Source organism: Eurypyga helias, unplaced genomic scaffold, assembly GCF_000690775.1.
Source record: "Eurypyga helias isolate BGI_N326 unplaced genomic scaffold, ASM69077v1 scaffold7115, whole genome shotgun sequence".
In the NCBI taxonomy this organism is placed as follows: domain Eukaryota; kingdom Metazoa; phylum Chordata; class Aves; order Eurypygiformes; family Eurypygidae; genus Eurypyga; species Eurypyga helias.
In genome coordinates, this window is record NW_010253402.1 from 48,032 (window position 1) to 68,830 (window position 20,799).

General features: G+C 46.2%; 1 protein-coding gene across 1 annotated transcript in view; it reads right to left on the bottom strand.

Moving 5' to 3' along the window:
• Window positions 1-20,799, bottom strand: part of TEX10 (testis expressed 10) — a 51,922-nt gene that overhangs the window by 9,615 nt on the left and 21,508 nt on the right. Inside the window, 3 exon segments of the mRNA XM_010152662.1 lie at window positions 4,336-4,469; window positions 5,645-5,733; window positions 20,693-20,799. The exon segment at window positions 20,693-20,799 is cut by the window's right edge and continues 65 nt beyond it. Coding sequence (XP_010150964.1) covers window positions 4,336-4,469; window positions 5,645-5,733; window positions 20,693-20,799 — 330 coding nt within the window.

A 20,799-nucleotide genomic window follows, 5' to 3' on the forward strand; every position in this document is an offset into this window, starting at 1 on the left:
CCCGAAAGCACATTGCCCCCCACCACAATACAGCAAAGCAAAACCTAGGTTAAAAAAAGAAAAAGCCAGAAGGAAGGAGCGGAGTCTGCAGGAGAACATCCCATAGGTGGGCAACAAGGGGAAAAAACACTGTGGGGCTAATTTTACACCCAGGGGAGCAGAACAGGAATACAGAAAGTTAAGATTAAGAATTACAGATGCTTAAGAACATGTCTCGTGTCCCACATCTTGACAGAGCACCTATTTCCAGAGGCTTAGGAGGATTACGGAAACATCCAAGCACTGGCTCAGAAACAGGGTCACCACAGCACTGTGCTGGGTTCAGTCAGGAAAGAGTTAAGGCCCTTTACCGTGGCTGCTAGGAAGCTGTTCCTGGATGCAGGGAGCAGCACTGATAAGTTCTTAGCTGGCGCTGGGGAATGCCTGCACTGAATTCAAGGTCTTTCTGTGCTTCTGACACTGCAGCTGCGTTCCCAGCTCTCACTGTCTCGCTACAGGCAGTGCAGGGGACAGAGAGTCCAGCCTCCAAATCCCAAAATGGACCACAGTCCCCACAATGTTCTCTTCACAAACCGAACATGAAGGAGAATCTGGGTCAACATCCGGAGAACGGTACTCGGCAAGGAAGAGAGACACCCCATACAGTGTAACGAACGCAGCACCGCGTTAGACATTGAAACGCAGAAGAGAGTCACCCAAAACCAATCAGATGTTAGGCTTTTCAATCAGAAGTTAGGCTTTTAAGTGGTGAGGCCAACATAGTTTTGGTTATTCATCACTTACTATCTCTAGGATGGCATCTGAAATCACAACCAGCCACATGAAGAACGAATGGCATCCTGTGATTCATAAAGGGACGTGGTTGCCTTAACCCTGACCTCTCCCCTCTGGAAGAGTGAAGATATTTGGAACACACACAGTGTATCCAGAGACCATTTTTACCAGATCAGAGGCAAGAGGAAAGAATATCTTCATTTTTTTTTCTAGCAGGAAAGAAAGCTATGGACAAGGTGCCCCTACTTTTCTGTCCGCAACTTCCATGGAAACAAAAAAAGACAATTCAGGGGGGAACGCCCTGAACAGCACTGCAATACCACCAGTCGTTCTGGCAAGCGTTTAACAGGAGCAGTTGACTTCCATATCACGTGCAAGTGTAAAACTACCTAATAAACCCCAAAATCTCCCCATACTGGGGATCTCATTATGCTCTAAACCCCAAAATAATAGCGAAAAGATCTGTCGCTGGCAAAACAGAAGTTCTGCTTCTTCAAGAGAAGAAATTTTCCAAGAATCCAACCGAAGTTGGGAGGAACCCCCCGAGTTCCTCTAGCCCGATGCTCCTGCTCAAGCAGAGTCAACTGGAGCAGGTCGCCCAGCGCCATGTCCAGCCTGGTTTTGAGCGTGCCCACAAATAGGACCCCTGATGTCTCCAGGCTACTTACTGACGTCTGACCCCCCTCACTGTGAAGAGGTTTGCGTGTTCAGAGGGAACTTTACGTGTTTTAATTTGTGCCCTCCTGTCCTGTCACCGAGCGCTACTGGGAAGAGCCTGACTCCATTCTCTTCGTACCCTCCCATCAGGTATCTACACACATTGGTAAGATCCCCCCGAGCCTTCTCTTGGCCAGGCTCAACAGTCCCAGCTCCCTCAGTATCCTTTCATACGAAAGATACTCTGGTACATCCCCATCTCCCTCGTACTGGGGAGCCCAAGACTGGACACGGTGCTTCATCTGTGACCTCGCCCGTGGAGAAGGGCGATCGCCTCTCTCGGCCTGCTGGCCGCACTCCCCCTTGTGCAGCCCAGAACGCTGCTGGGCTTTTTTGTCACGAGGGCACACCGCTCATTCGCGGTCAGCTTGTCGCCCACCAGAACCTCAAGGTCCTTTCTCCGCAGAGCTGCTTTCCTGCTGGTCAGCCCCCAGCATTTACTGGTGCCTGAGGTTATTCCTCCCCAGGTGCAGGAACCTGCACTTTACTGAATTTCATGAGGTTCCCCTGTGCCTGCTTCTCCAGCCTGTCCATATCCCTCTGAACGGCAGCACAACCGCTGGCGTGTCGCCCGATCCTCCCAGTTCTGCACCACCTGCAAACTTGCTGAGGGTGCACTCAGTCCTACAGGCCAGGTCATTAACGAAGGTCAGAAAACACTGGCCCCGGTGCGGATCCCTGGGGAGCACCCCCAGCAACTTGCCTCCAGCTGGCCTTTGCACCACTGCTCCCAACCCTCTGGCCTGGCCGTTCAGGCAGTTCTCAATCCACCTCCCTGTCTACCTACGCCATTCTTTGTCAGCATGCCCACACGAGTATTATGGGATACAGCACCAAAAACCTCAATCGAGTCAAGACAAGCTGCTCTCCCTGCACCCGAGCTAGTCACCTTGCTGCAGAAGGGTTGGTTGAGCACAGTTTGCCCTTCATCAATCCTGCTGACAATTCCCGCTCACATCCCAGGTGTATCCGATATAACCTACTTCCCTAGAAACTCTCTCTCCACCATCACACACATGCTGGCAAGGAAAAGCCTCCCACCTCCTTCCCAAGCTCCAAGCTGTAACCAGAACTCCCTTGGGTGAAGAGCCTACAAAATAAGGTGGGTCTGGAAGGTCTCGCGGCTCTCCAGGCCGATTTCTGACGCGTGGGATTTTTGTTCCTACTCTCTCTTTCACAACTTGGGTCTCCAGGAGAGACTTCAGGCCGAAACGTAAGGGCAGAAGTAGTGCAACGCCCCCCAGGATGTCCAAACCCTCTCTCATTGCTGAGCCGGGACATCCAGCTCTTCGCCTAATGACTGCCATCCCCTTCAGAGAGCCCGAGAGCGCACCCTGCACCTTTCCCAACGAAAGGTACCATAACAAAAGCCAGTCTCAGCTTCCCGAAAATACTGACTCTCCTCGATGGCATCTAAACAGCGAAAAGGTGGTGGTAGGAGAAGCAAATCCGACTTGCAACCAGGAACCAAAGGCACAGCCAAGCTATCTGCAATCAAACTGCTGCGCTGCCCCTAAGCGAAAGGGGTCCTGTTGCGTCGTTTCTCAACCAGCTTTGCTGGATTTGTGGAAGAGCAGGAAAAAGAGGCAGGAGAAGACACAAGAGGTAACATTTTCAGAAACAGGTAAAGGCCACGTAACCCCTTCAGATGCTGTGTGGGATTACACTGACTCCCCGAGAAACAAGTAACCCCTCTGGGGCACTTACAGCGGAACAGCTCTGTGCAGGACAGGGAGGAAAAGCACTCCGGGCATTCGGTGCTGGAGAAAGGAGTTTTGGTGAGAAAAAGCTTCGTTGCTGCCCAGAAGGGGCAAAGTGAAAAACACTCAGGACGTTTAGCTGCTCCACAGGCCAACTGACTGAAGGCAGGACACCTGGGGATGGGGGTCAGTCACGGTACCGCGCAGTGGCTTTGCTTAAAATACTTCTCAGTCCATAAGAGCAGACATTCAACACATGCCTCCGAATATCCTTAGTTTCAGCAGATTATCACTTAAACTTCAAGAATTTAGAAGAGAAAAACCTACCATACTGCTTTCTTGAACCGAAATGAGTGCCACCAAAAAAAAAAAAATTCAGAAGAAATTACACGACTAAAAAACTTGTTACGCTCTTTTTCCTGTATTTATGGCAGAGATTTCATAAATACTGTCAAACTGGCATGTCATTAAAACAGGATTTCAGAACTTAAAGTGGTTTCTGGTGAGCTAAGCAATAAAAGAGTCGAGCTGAAATGAAGACTAACGCCCCTGTTCTGAATAAAATCCGAGGGCTCGGATCCCCTTTAGAACCAACAACCAATTTAAGCTTCCAGCTCTCACAAGCAGGGACTGAATTCACAGTGGGGTTTCTAATCTCAGTAGGTTTGGAAGAGTAAGCATCAGAAGTTATTCTAAATAATGACCCATGCCAACCCAATGTTACATCCAAGTTAAAAACCTCACTTAGTGCAAGTGCTGTTTAATCAACAGAGCAATTTACTCTCAAACAAAACTCTTTATAATTAGTATTTTCACAAATCATTTATTTTTGGAAGCCAAAAACATATCGCTGGTCTCAGCCTTAGTAGTGTTTATGAATTTTCCACCAAGGCTTTTACCCATTTTTCCACGAGTACCGTTGTGCATCCTACATGTCTGAACGCCCCCATTTTAAAGCAGCTTCCTTCAAAACAGTGTCTGATGGCTGTCAAAACCACTGGCTGCTTGACAGCTGTTGTACCTTTCATTCTGGTTTTTTTTTCCCCAGCTCGACTCACAATGAGACTCAGGCACCTGCAGAAAAGGGACGGATCGCACCCGGAGCGTGCACGCCGTCGGTTCGAGTTAGCGTTGACGTATTTACCTCTGTCACAGCCCAGTGGTGTAAGAACTGGTCCAGATCAGTTAGGTAAAGACGGACAGGTGAGAGCTGCGTCTGGCTAACGTGTGGTTTTCCTCTAATGCCCTGGAGACTAGTCAACTCCTCTCTTGAAAACCCTAGAGAAAAAGCAGCAGTACAACAGTATCACATAACAAGCCAAGCACCGCCCGACTTCAGCAGCATCACTGACAACAACTCTCTTTCCTATTACTTCCGCGTAACATCCTTTTGTGTTAAAAGCCCTTGCTTGCTGCTTTAAGTATAGCAAAACACATATTCTGACTTCTGAAAGAAAACAAGAATATTTGAAAAATCAATGGCATACCCATTTGAACAATGAAAACATTAAAAAACCCCAAACCTGTAAGAGGTCAATCTATTGCTATTTTTAATGTATGTATCTTCAAAAATCATTAAAACCCAGGTGTAATGCAAGGCAGTTCACCAGGTGCTCACAGTAACTCAGCAACCTGCTACCAGGGCTTAAAAATAAAAGATCATTCTGCTAATTATTTCTAGCCAGGTATTAGATGTTTTAGTAAAGCGGGATTAGTGCTCCAAAACGGTCACTTGGGTTTTGCCTTCGCCTTCTCAGTTATCGCTAGCACTCTCTGGACTGTTTTAGGAGAAAAAGGGTAATTTTGGAAAGCCAAGTAGTTGAACGTTCTGAACGGCTGCGGTGGCGGAGAAATCACGCTGTATTTATACCGCCAGGCGAGGTACTGGAAGAGATCTCCCAGTACTAAGGTGCCGTTTTACCCGCTGTAATTGCCCACAGCTGCATCGCCACAGAACACGACTGGGTTTCCATCCGAGTAGGGACACAGCAGCGGAAGTAACCCTGCTCACGTGCCCACTTCAACGCTACTTTGCTCACTTTATTCTCACGGAGTGTTTTTGATAGCGTGAGTGTGCCCACAGGAAACCGCAGGGGCACTCACCTGCGGTGTGACCTGCCAGTAAAAGGCATTGCCTTAAATCTAGAAAAGAAAACATTGGTTGTGGTGTAGGCTGAATTTACGTTTTCCCTGTACTTTCCAAAGAAAGCTACTAGAATGAAGAAAAAATGATATGCTAAGATTCAGCCCAAACGGCAAAGTGTAAAAACCGGGCGTCAAAAACCAGATCAAGGGGGAAACAAAAGGTATCTCTCATCAAAAACATGTAACAAGATTAGAATTACTTTCAGGAAGTACTTACTACACCATTTATTCCAAATTAAACCCAGTCATTGACTATCAAACCAAATCCCACTGTGTTAATGCTGAATTATAACATTCACATGGATTACCTATAAGGGTTGAAAACAAGAAGCTGAAATAGTCCACATCATTCACTGAATTATCCTGCACTTGGCACTTCCAGCCTGCAAAGGACGATCTACACAAAACCAACAGCAGATAGTTTATTAAAAACCACAGCATTAAGAATTCACAACCTACCTGCAATATACAATCAATTAGCACGACTAAATTGTTAATTCTAGCATTCCCGTTTCTAACTCCTGTTGTTAGAACAGGATTTTCAGTACCTTCAAAACCCAAACTTGCTCTTTTCAAGACAAGTAACACTGAAATTCGTATCCCGACACGGGTTTGGGCCGTTAACTTGGTCCAATTACTGAGATGGCAACTTCTCATAAACACTGGTATAACCTTTCGTACAGCAATGACAGCCAACACACAGTTAATTAAGTTAGTTTGATTGCCGTTCTTTGGTGTAAGTCGTTATAGGAATTACCAGAGCAGGAACCACCTGCACCCACGGGGGAGCAGCCTTACGAGAAGCAGCGCAAGTGCAGCAGCGACCCAAACTGAGCTGGTGCCCTGTAACTCCACACAACACCCCCCCTTCCTCTCCTGATGACACCCAGAACAGATGGAGCCCCAAGTCATGGCCTAAAATAATGGATATTTTGTGGATGTTTAGGGACATGGAATACTTTGGTTTGGAAGGGACCTTTAAAGATCACCCCCCCTGCCATGGGCAGGGACACCTTCCACTAGACCAGGGTGCTCAAAGCCTCATCCCGCCTGGCCTTGAACACTTCCAGGGATGGGGCATCCACAGCTTCTCTGGGCAACCTCTTCCAGTGCCTCACCACCCTCTCTGGGAAGAATTTCTTCCTGATATCTAATCTAACCCTCCCCACCTTCAATTTAAACCTGTTACCGCTTGTCCTGTCACTACAGACCCTTGTAAAAAGTCCCCCCCAGCTTCCTTGTAGCCCCTTCAGGTACTGGAAGGTGCTATAAGGTCTCCTCGGAGCCTTCTCTTCTCCAGGCTGAACAAGCCCAACTCTCTCAGCCTGCCCCATAGCAGAGGTGCTCCAGCCCTCTGAGCATCTTCGTGGCCTCCACAAGCATCTTACAGGGGCGGTCCATAGACTAAGCAGTGATGCCTGTGTGTCACGTCAAAGGACGGGAAGGGGGTGGGGGGTAATGAGGATGTATTGCAGAGTGTGGGACCTGAGCATGACGTAAATGGTCTGGAATAAGGGATGGAGAACACGCTGGTTTGGGCTGGGATAAAACTTATTTTCTTCACAGTATGCAGCGTGGGGCTGTGTCGTGGAGCATCAGCCTATTCTGTTTCTCAAATCAGAAGCCGTACGTGCTCGTGGAAACTTGGAGCAAACAGACACCACTGACCACCTAATGGTTGTGTCTGGCCCATGCATCCGTGCAGAACAAGGAGAAAGCCAGGAGCTGAGAACAAGTACATCTTACACATGCTTCCCCACAAAAGGCTGCACCTCAGGCCGACGTCACATTATGCGAAAATGCCTATTACTCAAATTTACTTGTACGCTGCTCTTGGCACGTGTGCTGGGGACTACGGATCTTTGCCGTGAGAGGTGGCCGCTTTCTGCTCTTGCAACCTTGCGAAACTCCGGAGCTTCCGAAGGCAGTTTTGCAAGCCAACTATCTGCCTCAGATCCCTTTCTCTCAGCTAACAGCCAAAATGGTTTAGTTCATGGGTAACAAAATTCTGGAAAGCTTGTTTTTCAGAATTTAAGGGTTTTTTTTAATTTGGTTTTGGTTTTTTGTTTTGGTTTGGGGTTGTTGTGGTTTCCCCCCCCCCCCCCAGCTCCATGCTTTGGGAGGGGGGAAAAAAAAAAAAACAAATCAAATTTAGAATATCTTTGTTCCAGGCTTATGTATTCTGCCACCCCATGAAAACCCATCCACAAAAAATGACAGCTAGGATATGCACGTGTCCAGAGCTACTCAAAAAGAAAGGAAAAAAGAAGGAATTTCAGAATTTCTTTAATTTAAAGAAAAAAACCCCTCAGAATTTAATCAGACTAGCACATAGCATAATACTAGGAAAAAGAAAAAAAGGAAAAGAAAATCACAGCTAGGCAAGGGAGAACAAAGGAAGGCTTTATTAAACAAAGCTCCCACTTCACATCCTTATTTCCAGGTGACTTAGCGGCGCAGGCAGCTCTGCAGGGTCCCTCTGAGTTCCTAAGGGGCCTCTGGTCCTCCTCTGAGGGCTGGCTCACTGCTTCCTTTTCTTAACCCGTACTCTTTCACTCTCTCCCCGTTCATGACAACACTGAGCTCTCCCTAGACAGACCCCCTGGGCCACGGCCAGCAGTCTACGCCCAGGAGAAAGGAGAATTTCTTCCCTCCTTCCAAGGAGGTCCCAGTCCGATTCATGGCAGCAGCCAAGAGATTTCATACACACACAACTGAAGGAGCAAGAGGTCTTGCAACCTGTCTCCCCAGAGATCCTACATAAAGTGAGTATCCACACAAGAGCTGGATCCACGTAGCAGAAGAGAGAAGGAAGCTCGTGTCCTGTTCAGCACAGGGCGAAGCAGCTGCCTGAATTCAATGCAGAGGGACCTTGCATCAGACTTGAGGTCACCCATTACCCCAGCATAAGCCTTGGGGAGCAAGGGGAGAGAGTCAGGAGAATTTAGGATTTACTGGACACAGAAATTCAAACTGTGATGCAATCACTGAGCAAAACAGTGGGAATGCAAGAGGCTGGGAGAGATACACCAGACGACAGGCTGGAATGGGAATTGGGAAATGTGAAAAAACCCCTCTTGGGCAGGAAAACATGGAAAGAACCTGCAATAAGCCCAAATTCAGGGAGCAGGGACTTGCACAACAAAGCTCGCCAGAATCTAGTTTAAAACAACAAAATACACAAATATATTCCCACGCAACAGTCCGCAGACTTGTCGAATTCCTCCCCGTAGGACCGGTGGATGCAAGAATGTTAAAAGTGCTCCAGAAGAGGCTGAAGAAAAGCTCGGATTCCCTGCGGGCTAGCAAACGCACCAACTGCAACAGGTTCAGAAGATCCCTGGGCACAAGAAAGGGATTCGGGGGGAAAAAAAAAATGACTCTTATAGGCTAAACGCCTGGAAATTTTTCCCAACACTTGAGCGGTTTTGGTTTTCTACCCACGTTTGAGTATCTGCACCCTCGCAGCACAGGACAAGCAGTTTGAGCATCCCAACAGCACGCCAAGCTGAGCGCCGCTGGCGCGGACCTAGAAGGGAGCAGGGAGTGTCGCTGCTCTTCTGCCCGGGCCGTGGCGGCAGCGTGAAGGCGCAAACCCCTGACAGAGCTATTAAATGGTTTTAATGCTCATCTACGAGCAGAGCCGCGCCGAGACGCTCGTGCGCAAAACCAAGATCCTCAAATTCAGTTGCAGTTTACCTTTTTTTTCAAAAAGCGAAAGCTATTACAAATACAAAAAAAGAAGTCTCCAAAGAGCATTAAGGTTAAAAATAACCTAGCCTCCAGTTTAGAAAGTGACAGAGCAAGTTGCCTGTAATCTTCAGCTTGGCCTCTTTGTGCCTTACAGTAGGGTAAGGCTGCGTGCCCTAAGTTCTCCAAACCAAATAAAGCGCCTCGTTCAAATCACGGAGGAATGGATCACTCAGGATTACGCAAGGAAGGATAACACAGCCTTACTCCTGCCTTATTTATTGCATCATCTGTAACACGCACAGTGTATGAGAGATGAGATGGTTAAAAAACAGCAGAAAAAAGGATTAGCTCACAAATCCAGGTAAACAAATAGGTTTTAGGTGTTACACTGGCTCATCCTCCTATCTGCATCACAGAGGTTCTATGAGATGCTTGATAAACACCTTTAAGCTGGACAGAAGCTGTGGATGCCCCATCCCTGGAAGTGTTCAAGGCCAGGCTGGATGAGGCTTTGAGCAACCTGGTCTAGTGGAAGGTGTCCCTGCCCATGGCAGGGGGGTTGGAACCAGATGGTCTTTAAGGTCCCTTCCAACCCAAACCACTCTGTGATTCTATGTCAGCAGCAACATTTCTCCAAGTTATCATCTGATGAGGTATTCATTGCCTTTTAGAACAGAAAAATCCCACACTGTTCATAGTGGAGGCACCTCTCATCCTTTCTCCCTGCTAGTTATCACCAGCCCTGCAACAGTTCAACAGTGAGTAAAAGACTAAGAGCGCAGCAAGAGCTCTGGAGCGATACAGCTTCGCATATCTTACGGAGCAGCACGCAGACCCGTCCGAGCGCTGCCGCTCCACTGGCACTTGCACCGAAATGGAAGTCAAATGTTTCTTCTCAAGATAGAAAACGCTAAATATTCTGAAAAATCAGTGCCCAAATGTTTTATACTGAATTCCTAAAGTTAGCAGGTGTTTCTACATGCCTCTGTCCACACCTTTTCCTTGCTTCAGGTCCTCAGCTGTACATTGGGAAAATATCACTTCCTCATCTCCTGTCGCTGGGAAAATACCCGAGGACAATGCAAAATTCCATGGGCAGGGGGAATCGCTTTGTTTTCCAAGTGGGACATAACACAACAGACAAACACGGAACCTTTTACGGAAACAGGGACAGAGCATAACATCGTGCAAACTCTCCTGCCATGAGAGAATGAAGCAGTCAATACAGAGCGCAGGTTGGAAAAATGGCACGAGATCATGTAATCCAAGACCTGATATGGATCCCACAGATATATCCTAACAAACGAAGGCCAAGAACAATGTCTTACTGACATTGCACATACAAGCAGAAGAGCATTAGAGCACAGCAGTTGGTTGAAATACAAGTCTAACCGGTTGTCAATGCCCCAATTCCCTCAGATCCCAAATGTCTATAACATAGTTAAAGTTGCTCAATTTTGAGGTTTGTGTTCAAGGACATCAGAAATAAGATAAAGAGCACAGAACAAAAAGAAACTCCATTCTAGAAGGGGTGTTGATGCATTAAATACATTAACAATTATTTCAAAAACCTCAGTTTAATATATTAAGACTACCATGGATAATTAATAACGAAATATGTTTAAGACGCTTGTAAATTACACGTTAGACATTTAACTAAAGAAAAAAAAATCTGATTTACAGGTGGAAGGGGGGTAATAAGCATATTATAAGCTCCCTTTTTTTGAATAAATTTTTACTGTCAACAGGAACCTGTTATCAACGTGCACGTGAGTGAGACCTCTCCACTCCGCTTGTCCAAACCCGCATTATCTACGATGAATTACGTGTGGTAATTTCCATAAGGTTACCGGCTCCCCGCTGGAACCTCTCTGCTGAGGTTTAGGACTGCACCTTTAGGTAACCTGCTCTGTATGCTTTTTAAATGAAAAGCTGAATCTAATTAACTAAAAAAAAAAAAGAAAAAAAAAGCAACCACAAAACAATAAAAACCACTGCTTCCCTTGCCACGAGCCTAGCGAACGTTTCTCAGTCACGGCAACTGTGCGATGTGTTCCTTTGAAGGCTGGTCGCTAACTCTCCTTTTAACCCCAGAGGGACCCCACTGCCTTTGTTCACACTGTTATTTTCAGGCTGGGCTGTATCACGGAGCTGCCAAACAAAACAACTGCCGTTTGTGCACAAGTGGTTATTTCTCCACTACAGGCTATTATCTTTGTGCTTCCTGACCTAAACTAGCTACCAATTGATTTTTGGTTCAGGTTTAAGGTGTTGGTTTTGACTTACGGCCTCGTAAGGAGCCCTTGGGTAATTTAGAGGTCTCTGGTAGAAGAACTCTGATGAACCTTGCCGCACTCAGCTTAGAAATTATCCTTCCACTCGTCCTCCTGTAAAACACACTGCTCAAACTCCAACTCGGACAGCAACGCGCTTATCAAGCAAAGCAGCTTTTGCTTAGAATTTGGTTGGGGTTTGAATTTTCTGCTGTTGTTTTTCAGCAATAAAACTGAAAAAAGGTGCAATGAATCTGAAAAAAAATATACGTGGAGTTCAGTCTTAAGTATTTTTAAAGCACAATAAGAACAAAAAAAGGCAAACTGAAGATTCACAGTTCTTTTGAGGCATTGATGCCATCGCCCTTCTGTTTGTAAGTGCGAGGGTTACAGAACTCGAGCAGCATAAGATCAAAGGTCTGGGTTTTCTTTTCAAAGAAACTAAAATCCAATTCTTTCACCTTCCAGGAAAGCACTTCCATCACCACAGCAGAGAATGTTCCAGCACAGGGTGTTCCTGAAGCTTTACAGAATTATTTAAACATTTGCAAGAGAAGAGCCTGAGAAGCCTAACAACTTATGACTGTGGCAGGTGATCCAATTTTTAATTTATTTTATCAACCACTGATCACAAATTTAAACCAAGGCCTCCCACAACTGTTTTTTTTTAATTTAATTCTAGGTTATAAAGTCATTCTAAAAGGAGTTTTCCCTCTGTTTCTTCCACTGATACTTCTGTTCCACACAGAATATGTAAATATTCATAGGCACAGCCACCAGCTAACTCACTCATTTCCTGAAAAATCCTAATTGCATTCCAGGCCTCAACTCAGTGAAAAAATAATAAATAAAATTTATTTATATATTATTAAGTACACCCCCTCAAAACAGTTCAGTGACTAAGTCACTGCGTTCAGAAATAGGAAACCAACCTCCCCCTCACAGACAAAAGCAGTGAACCCTTATATTCTGCATCCTCAGCAAGTGCTTTAACCCCTGAGATGCTACTAATAAATTGTCCTTCAAACGCATCAGGAGCGGAAAACTTCCAAGATCCCGTACACCCAGCAGACAACAGCACCTGAGCGCGGCACTCAGGCAAGATAAGGCTGTAGAACAGAAGCGCCAGGAACTCTGCCCGTCTCTGATCATCAGAGAAGAAACTGAGCTGGTTCCAATCCCAGAACCTTCAAAACCGGCTGTAAACTTCCAGCAGCTACACAACGTATTACGGAACTCAACAAAACAGAAGGGAATTAGAGGGATGAGATGGCATTCACCATGCAAAGGAGCTCCAAAGGAAGGCAAGGGTGAACTGCTGCCATCCGAGAGCTTCCCTCACTCCCACAGGCTGTGGAGTGGCAAACGTGGTGATGTTTTGGGGATTTCTGGTTTGGTTTTAAAAGCAAGTTCCACATAACCAGGGTCCGTAACTTTAATGCCTGCACTACACGCAATGATACAGGCTGTAAGGATGGATAAACCGAGCTGGCACCATGAATGCCTATGTTGTGCTTGGGGACAGACGGACTGGTTTCCAAAACAAGAATTTTTGCCTTTCATACCTCTTGGAAATCTTCTTAAGGGGTAGATGCAGATGAATACATAAGACCCTGTAATACTTTAGAAAAAGAATTCCAGAAAGCAACGTAGCTACAGCGTAGGAACGGAGGCCTGTACCCAAGAGATAACTGGTTTAACGGTAGGAAACGGTGGGTAGAGCTAACTGACCAGCTCATACAGCGGAAGACAGACGTCACCGGAGGTTCACGGGATCTGTGCTGGCACGGGGTGGTACAGCCTGCTCTGGAACAACCCAGAGAGGGAGATGACCGAGTCCACTCACATGATTTAGGATGCCAAAGTACCTGGTGCAGCAGCACAAAGTGAATCAAGTCCAACCTGTCTTTTTTCTCCTCCTTGCCAAAGCTATTCAGTCAGTTCACCGACCTACAGCCTGAGGATGACGCCCCACCACATTCCAGATGCAGAACAACAGAATGTGCAGCTCCTCAGGATGAAGTTCAGCAGCTCTTTTTACCTATCCAGGAGGTCAGTTAAGGTCCCGGGAAGCAAAGTGGTTCTTCCACAACAGCCAGCATAACCACGCTGCAACCAAGGATCATAAAGAGGCTGTTTCCACTGCGTGACACAGGGCTGAGTTTTCCCACACAACCCAGGACCACAGGTGTGTAAGGACAGTACCCCTTGTCATGTGTTTTACACGGACACCTAGCTGTGTAAGCAGCAGCAGCGCTGTCTGGCAGCAACTTAAAGTGGTGCTTACAGGTAAAACCAGCTGTCAAAACAGGAGGTAACGGAGCAGGTATGGAATTGGCCGTTCTGGAGAGCTTGGCAAGTATGTTACAATACATCCCAAACACTCCCCTGTTCTCATTCTCGGGAACTGTACGTGTATAACCAACACTCTACACTGGAAGGAGCAAAGCCACGTGCAGTACCACACTAGGGCTGTTGCACCTCTGTGGACGAAAAATGTAAAACATTTTCCCCCAGTGTAGGCAGGTACTTGCACTGCTGTGAAATATGGGGGGTTTAAAATACTAGAAAGCCCCTGCCCCGATATTTATCTTGGCTTTGGGTTATTCCTGTTTAGCTTTAATGACAAAAAATTATGTCCAACCGAAACGCAGCTGCTCGGGGCAAACTCGGGTTCCTGCACCAACTTCATCAAATCAGTTTCGTGTCACTTTGTTAACAAGGACCAGAACTCTCAGCGTTCACACCGGTTCTTGAATAGACAGAAAACCAAGGCTGTCACAAACTGATGTTGAAATCAGTAAGGGAAAAAAAACCACCAAAGCCACAACCCAACCAAAATTGGCACTTGGAATACTTCTCTCACCCTGTTTCCATCTCACCATTCACACCGATTTAGCTCCAGTTAGCACAGGTCCTGAACGTAAACTCAGAGCAAGCGAAGAGGCTTTAGCTCCTCTTCCCTCTCACAGCCTATACCCTGTGTAGGCAACGCTTTGTTAGTGTGAGGTTTTTGTTTTAACTCTCATTATCTCTTTTGAAGGATCAAGCGTTTCCATTCGAAGATGTGGCAAAATACAAACAAACATCTGCAAGGAATTACCAGGGATTTGGGGAAAAACACGAGCCCTCTTTTAAGAGAGCGCCAATTGGAGCGAGGTGTTGTTAAAAGTAAGCCTGTCAGCTACTCATTTGCTCCGTGGCTGCAAAGGTTGCCTGAAGAAAAGAATCGCTTCCACGTTACAAACAAGAGCACAGATGGGAAGAAGCACTCGCTAATGAGCAACCGGCATTTACTGACCGGTGCCGTTTGAAGTGCCGCAACATAATTCTTTTCCCCTTGGTTGGGGATCTCAAACTGCAAACCGCCACCTGGGGACAAATTCGGAGGGCCACGTCCTTCGGCACACGCTTCGCCTTCTCCCTCTCTCGGGTGCCAGACCCCGACGTAACAGTGAGCAAGGGAAAGGACGTTTGCTGACCGGGCGTGGGGAAAGGAACGCGCCGTAACCTAGCCCGGGATCCCATTCCCCAGAAGGAGGGGTCCTTTCTGACCTTGCAGCAAGGAGAGCAGATCAGTCTTTTACCCTTCATCCTCACTGGCACCCGGTCAGGGAAATGCCAGCATTTGGAAACCACTCCGTTCTTTTTAGCCGATCCGCAACAGCGTTTTAAGCATGTTCTTCACCTTTTCGATACTCTCCTCGTGACATTTTTGTGTCTAAACTGAGGGGTGTGAACATACAGCCAGAAAAAGCACTTCACGGCGAACACAGACCTTATGTTCTTCCATTTTTTTAGCAATCCATCTGTAATTACTACACCTTCCTATCCATGTATGCTTTCTGACTTACTCTCCAAGGTGTAATGAGCTGACTTTCCACTGTACCATTTGTAATGAAAAAAAAAAAAGGTAGAGGGAGGGAACACTTTAAGTAACTTAGCCTATTTTAATTAATTTAAATTTAATTTTTAATTTTACATGTCTTCCTTTTTCTTTTTAAAAAAACACTGTCCTGGAATCTTTTCTATGCTTCACCTGTCTAAGAGTCACTGTATCCAATTGCACTATCAGTGTTGTTTTTCACAATAATGGCCATTTTCACAACGTCCTCTCCGCCTTCTCTCCAGCTTGCAAATACTTTCTGGGAACACAAAGCTTTTACTGACTGCATTACTGTAGGCAAAAAGTCCTTAACGAAGTAGCACACAGGTTTTTGGTTACCTACTTTTTGCATTCTCACTGTGCCTCCTCAAGCTATGCTGTCAAAGGTTGCAGATCACATAACTAGGGTGACTAAATAAAGTAAAAATAGTATTTACTTAAACAGGAAAGATCTACAGGAAAGTTTAAACTTTATTATGACCCTCAAACACCTCTGGGAAATGTATTTGGAGACAGAATTTTACACCTTCTACCAAACAGACGTAAAAACGTCCACCCCAGTTCTCTCTAAACCCCAGATTCCTGAGGATAGCAGGAACCACCAAGCCTGTCTGGCTGCTGGATGGGACGCCAGCTGAGCTCCCTCATTATTGTCAGGAAAACCACAGAGTGTTTTAAAGGCACTACCTCTTCAGGAAAGAGTCCATTTACAGTTATGACAAGCAGAATGCGAGTAACTCCCAAACTTATCTCAAACCTGTGAAAAATAGGAACTCCCACACAATTTACGTCTCGCTGGGAGAGAGGACTCAGCTTTTATTTATGTGGTCCTCACCCTTCTTTTCGACTGCAAAAGGGACAACAACTCTTTGTGAGACCCCAGCAGGAAAAGAGCCCCACAAGAATAAGAAATGGCTGTTTGAAGCCATTGGAGATCTCATTTATGGACACCCTGCTTCAAGAGAGAAATGCCATAAATTAACTCCCATTGTTTTTTATCTAGGCAGTGAAATATTATCTGTCCAATCCTCTATTGCAGTGAAACTACTTCCAGACACATTGTTCCAGTGGGTAAAAAAATTCTCAAAAACCCCAATTATGGATAAAGAAGGCACATAAACAAATTGCGTTTATGTAATTACGCTGCGAAGATTTTCCTTGCTTGTACCTCAAGACATGTTAAGAGGAGACAGAGAACTTTCCCCATACAGTCAGCAATCTAACTTCCTAGTTTATGTGTTTGATTTCTTAATCCATATTTCATGGAACACATCACAGTAAGTACTCAGATTATACATTAATCATCTTCAGTATCCTATCTTACGCAGATGGGAAGGAAAAAAAGAAGAGAAACGTGTTAGCAAGAGTATCTGCCATTCAGTCACCACAAAGTCACGAAGCAGCCGCAAACAAAAACATCGAGCCTAACAAACAGTATCCCTCTGCAACGGTGACGCTACAGACTTCGGTACGTGAACAGCACACCTCCCTTTGGTCAGACAGGCAAGACCATCTACCACATACAAGAAGGCGAGTTTACATCATACATCTGCATGCCTCAAAGCCAGTGTTCCAAGTACTCTAAAAATAAGCACACACATCACTACTCCTTGAAAGACCATTCTGAAGCAGCCTATCTGCCCTACAAACGTAGGAAGTAGCGCTGGGGGATTACATGAAAAATTCTTTCCAGCTGTCCCTATAAAACTGATAAAGTTTTTGACCTTAGTCCCTAGTAGATCATCAGCAATAAATACACTTCCTCGCTTACTGGAGAGAACTGTCTACTTGTCCATATCCACATCCTCAAGGAATCACCAGAACTCCACCGTCGAGATGAAGCTAAGACGGTACGTATTCCCACCCAACACTTAAACCATCCATCTTTAATTAGCATAGAACTACTATTCGATTATTTACCAGTCATTCCACTGAATCATGAATTAAAAAATAAAAACTGAAGTTAATTCTTTAAGAAATGTGGCACACTGCATCCAGATGAATGGTCTGCCTCTGTATGTCAAAGTAGTATCGTCCAAAGGCCACAGGAAAACCCACCCAGCAGCTTAGACGCAAAGACTTTCTCAAACACTTCCCATGCCCTTCTATCTGTCTCCGTAAACTGAAGCTCATCAGAGGCCAACTCAGAGAGCTCATCTCCTTCCAAGAAGCCACAACCTCCGATTTCTTTCAATCCGAAGTCACAGATTGTTTGCTCATGCTGACCTACACCTTCCCTCACCTGTGTCTGAACAGGAGTGGGGAAAAGGATTTATACCCCAAAACCCTGGCATGCTTCCACCTCTCAGAACCCTACGTGCCTGGATTTAGTGAAGCTACTTACGACTTGGGTACCGCTCAGTGGGCACAACGCGGGCACTGGAGAACAGCAGGGAAATGGAGCCAAAACCAACACCTTCCGTCCCTCAGTTTCACCTGAAACTCACCAGCAGCAGCTGTCGCAGGGACCCAAACAAGCAGCAACTTGTTCCCTGGCACAGGGAGGGATCAATTCGTGTGAGTCTGGACACATTTGTACCAGCATCCAAGATGGGGTGGCTGCCTTTCAGCTCTCTCTTCAGAAGGGTCCTCAGCCTGTGCTAACTGGTAAAGCTGTAGTGAATACAGCCCAAAAGCATGACAGGAACCATCCTAATAACTGAACAGTACAGATGGTCACACACCCCCAGGCTCAGAAACCTTCCCTTTATGTGGGGAAATACTGTCAGCATCTTCACTCTCAGCACACGGAGCCCACCGTGGCTTATGTAACAGGCTCCTGAGGACCACGTGGCTAATCATTTCACCACTGCAAAAATAAGAAGTGGAAACTAGCTAATGTCTTCAAAATTCATTTCTAAATAGTTGTAATTTAGCGTTACTGCCCGATACCATCACAGAGCTGTGGTTTAAGCCATCTGGATACATTTACTGTCTACTTTTACAGTTTACACACACACAGAAAGCCAGCTACGAGTGCCTTGAGTTTACAGTGATTGTTCCTGGAATAACTGCAACAGTCTCATTATCCTCTATATGTGCCCTCATCAAATCCACCTTAACGTAGCTTCTCCCTGGCAAATACACACGGGCACATATGCGCATCCTCAGACGCACGTAAACACGTACACGCTCTGCCAGCCAGGAACAACGCAGAGACAAAGGCCTGCGAAGAAATGAAGAACAATTACCAAATACAGCAGCGAGCCTCTGATGCTCCTGAATGCAATCTATTTAAAGCATGACAGATAAGCAGGTGGCACAGAAGAAGAGAAATTTATAAAAACTCCCCCCCACCAAAGAGAACGGGAATGTACTGAAAGAGAAACAGTGCCCTCTACTGACATCACCGGCTTTACTCATAAACGATGTCTCCGATGGACTGATGCCCGCCAGGTTCCCTATGCAAAACTATCACAACCTAAACCTACAGAGAGCGCCCCAGGAACCAGACTGTGGCACAGGGCTGTGAAGTTACAGACATGTTGTTGTAACACCATTCCTTTCCAAAACTTGCACGTTTAACTCCAAGCATCACAAGAGCTGGAAATGATTACCAGAAGTTACCTCACCCCTCTACTTCCCTCAAGGCTTTGCTTTACCTCTGCCCAACCTGATTTTACACCTGTTTATACCCCTTTCCTACACAGCCCATTCCAGTATGTATCTCTGCTTTTAGGAAACTCAAACCAAACACTTCCTGACATTTAAGATCTATACTCCTTATCCTGCTAAAACCTCCTTTCCTCGTTACATGCCTCCTTCTTCCCAGCCTTATTTACCTAACAATGCCAATGTGCCAGTCATTCCTCATCGTCACAATTCACAGACTATCATCTGCTCTCCTTCAAACTCCATCCACCTTGCCCACAGCATTACCTAAGAGCAAGCCATGAAACCGGACACAGTAATCCAGCTTGGCTTTTCTGGCAAGAAATGGAAAATCGCTTCCTGCATCCCGTGTGCAGGGACAGGTTATGAAGTTCATAAAGCCCGGCTACAGTTCGTATCTAGCAAACCCACTACTGCTTCCTTAGCCCCACAACTTCTTTTCCATGGAAAAACATCTGCCAGACCCTGTGCTTATTTAGTATTGATTGTTACTTTCCTCCCTACCTCTGCACGCTTAAGTGGCCAAAGCAACTTTTTCTGTTTATTTGTTTCAAATGCCACGAATTAAAAAAAAAAAAAAAAAATATCAAAAGCCATCCTTTGCACCTCTACAAAAATGAGAAGTTGCTCCTCCTCCTCTCTTATCAGGATGTAACCTACTTTTGGTAAGAACACTCCAGCCTCCAGCTGCCTCTTGCGTCTTCTACCAAAAGGATCAAATGCCCACAGCCCACCTGCAGCTTTCTGATCATCTTTGGGAAAGTTACACTGCTGCTATGAAAGTCTCCCACACTGAAAACCCGATAAGACCTAACAACAAAATAAGCATCTCAGTGCTTATTACTGACTTGACTTCTTGCAGTGACCGTCTCTGAACTGGTTTATCACTTGCCACTGCATTTCCACTACATGGCATGGAGAACTTTTCCTTTCAAAAATAAAATTCCCAAACCTTGACAGAATTTCATTTTTTAAGCAGCAATGAAATACACACAGGATATTATAAATTTCGTCACCATCACTTGAATGACCTTCTTCACGTTACGCAGCTAACATGAACAGATCGCTGTATCTGACAGTACATCATGCTGTGTCATGTTCGGATTTTACGAAAAACTGTTTAAGTTCCAAAAAGCATTAAGGAAAAAAAAAAATCATTTTAGGCGTAATTCATCTAAGCTTAATTCATGCTTACTTATCCAAGGCTCAATAACACTGAGCGACAGAAAAAAGCATGTATACTTTTTCCAGAAGCAGCAAAGCAAAAGACCCTTGTGAAATCCCAGCCAGCCTTCCGCTCGCTTCAGCGAGACAGCAGCCTCGCCCCCTGACTTCACAGGCACACTTACCCTCCCCTTCAGGCCAGGACAAAAAACCAACAAGAGTGCGAACAACTAACAAGAGACTTAAACAGCCAAATCACAGTTGCCAGGCAAGCGTGGTGATTATAGGACAAGCGAGTTTTAAAAATTTGAAAGCAAGCAGAACATGAGAATACACACTGGTTGGTTATTTTTCACTACAAACAGCATCAGGTCAAAGTAGTGAGAAGGAGAAGCTGCGATCAGGGGCGGAGCAGAGACCACCGGTGGTGACGCTCTGGGTGGAAGGCGCTCAGTGCCACGCAGCATTACAGGGAGCTGGTGTGACTGTTGGCAAGCATGGGAAAACGATCGGTCAGTGTAAAGGCAGACTCGGAGCAAAAGGCCAGGTGCCTGGCGGAAGCATTAGCTTTCTCCGTGCCGCCAATCCCTGCGCGCTACGCCGACGCCGCTGTGCACACCCCTAGCCAAGTTCGTGCTTGGTGAACACGTTCACGCTCAGGGCGGGTTGGTCTTCTCCCTCCCCCCGGCTTTCCCCCAGCCAGCTCGCAGCCCGGTGGACGCAGGTACCTCATGTGGAGGATGCCGATGAGGGTGGCGGCCAGGTCGGAGGACATCCTGCCCATGATGCAGCAGCGGCTGAGGCAGGCGAGCAGGCCGGCGGGCAGGCGGGGCAG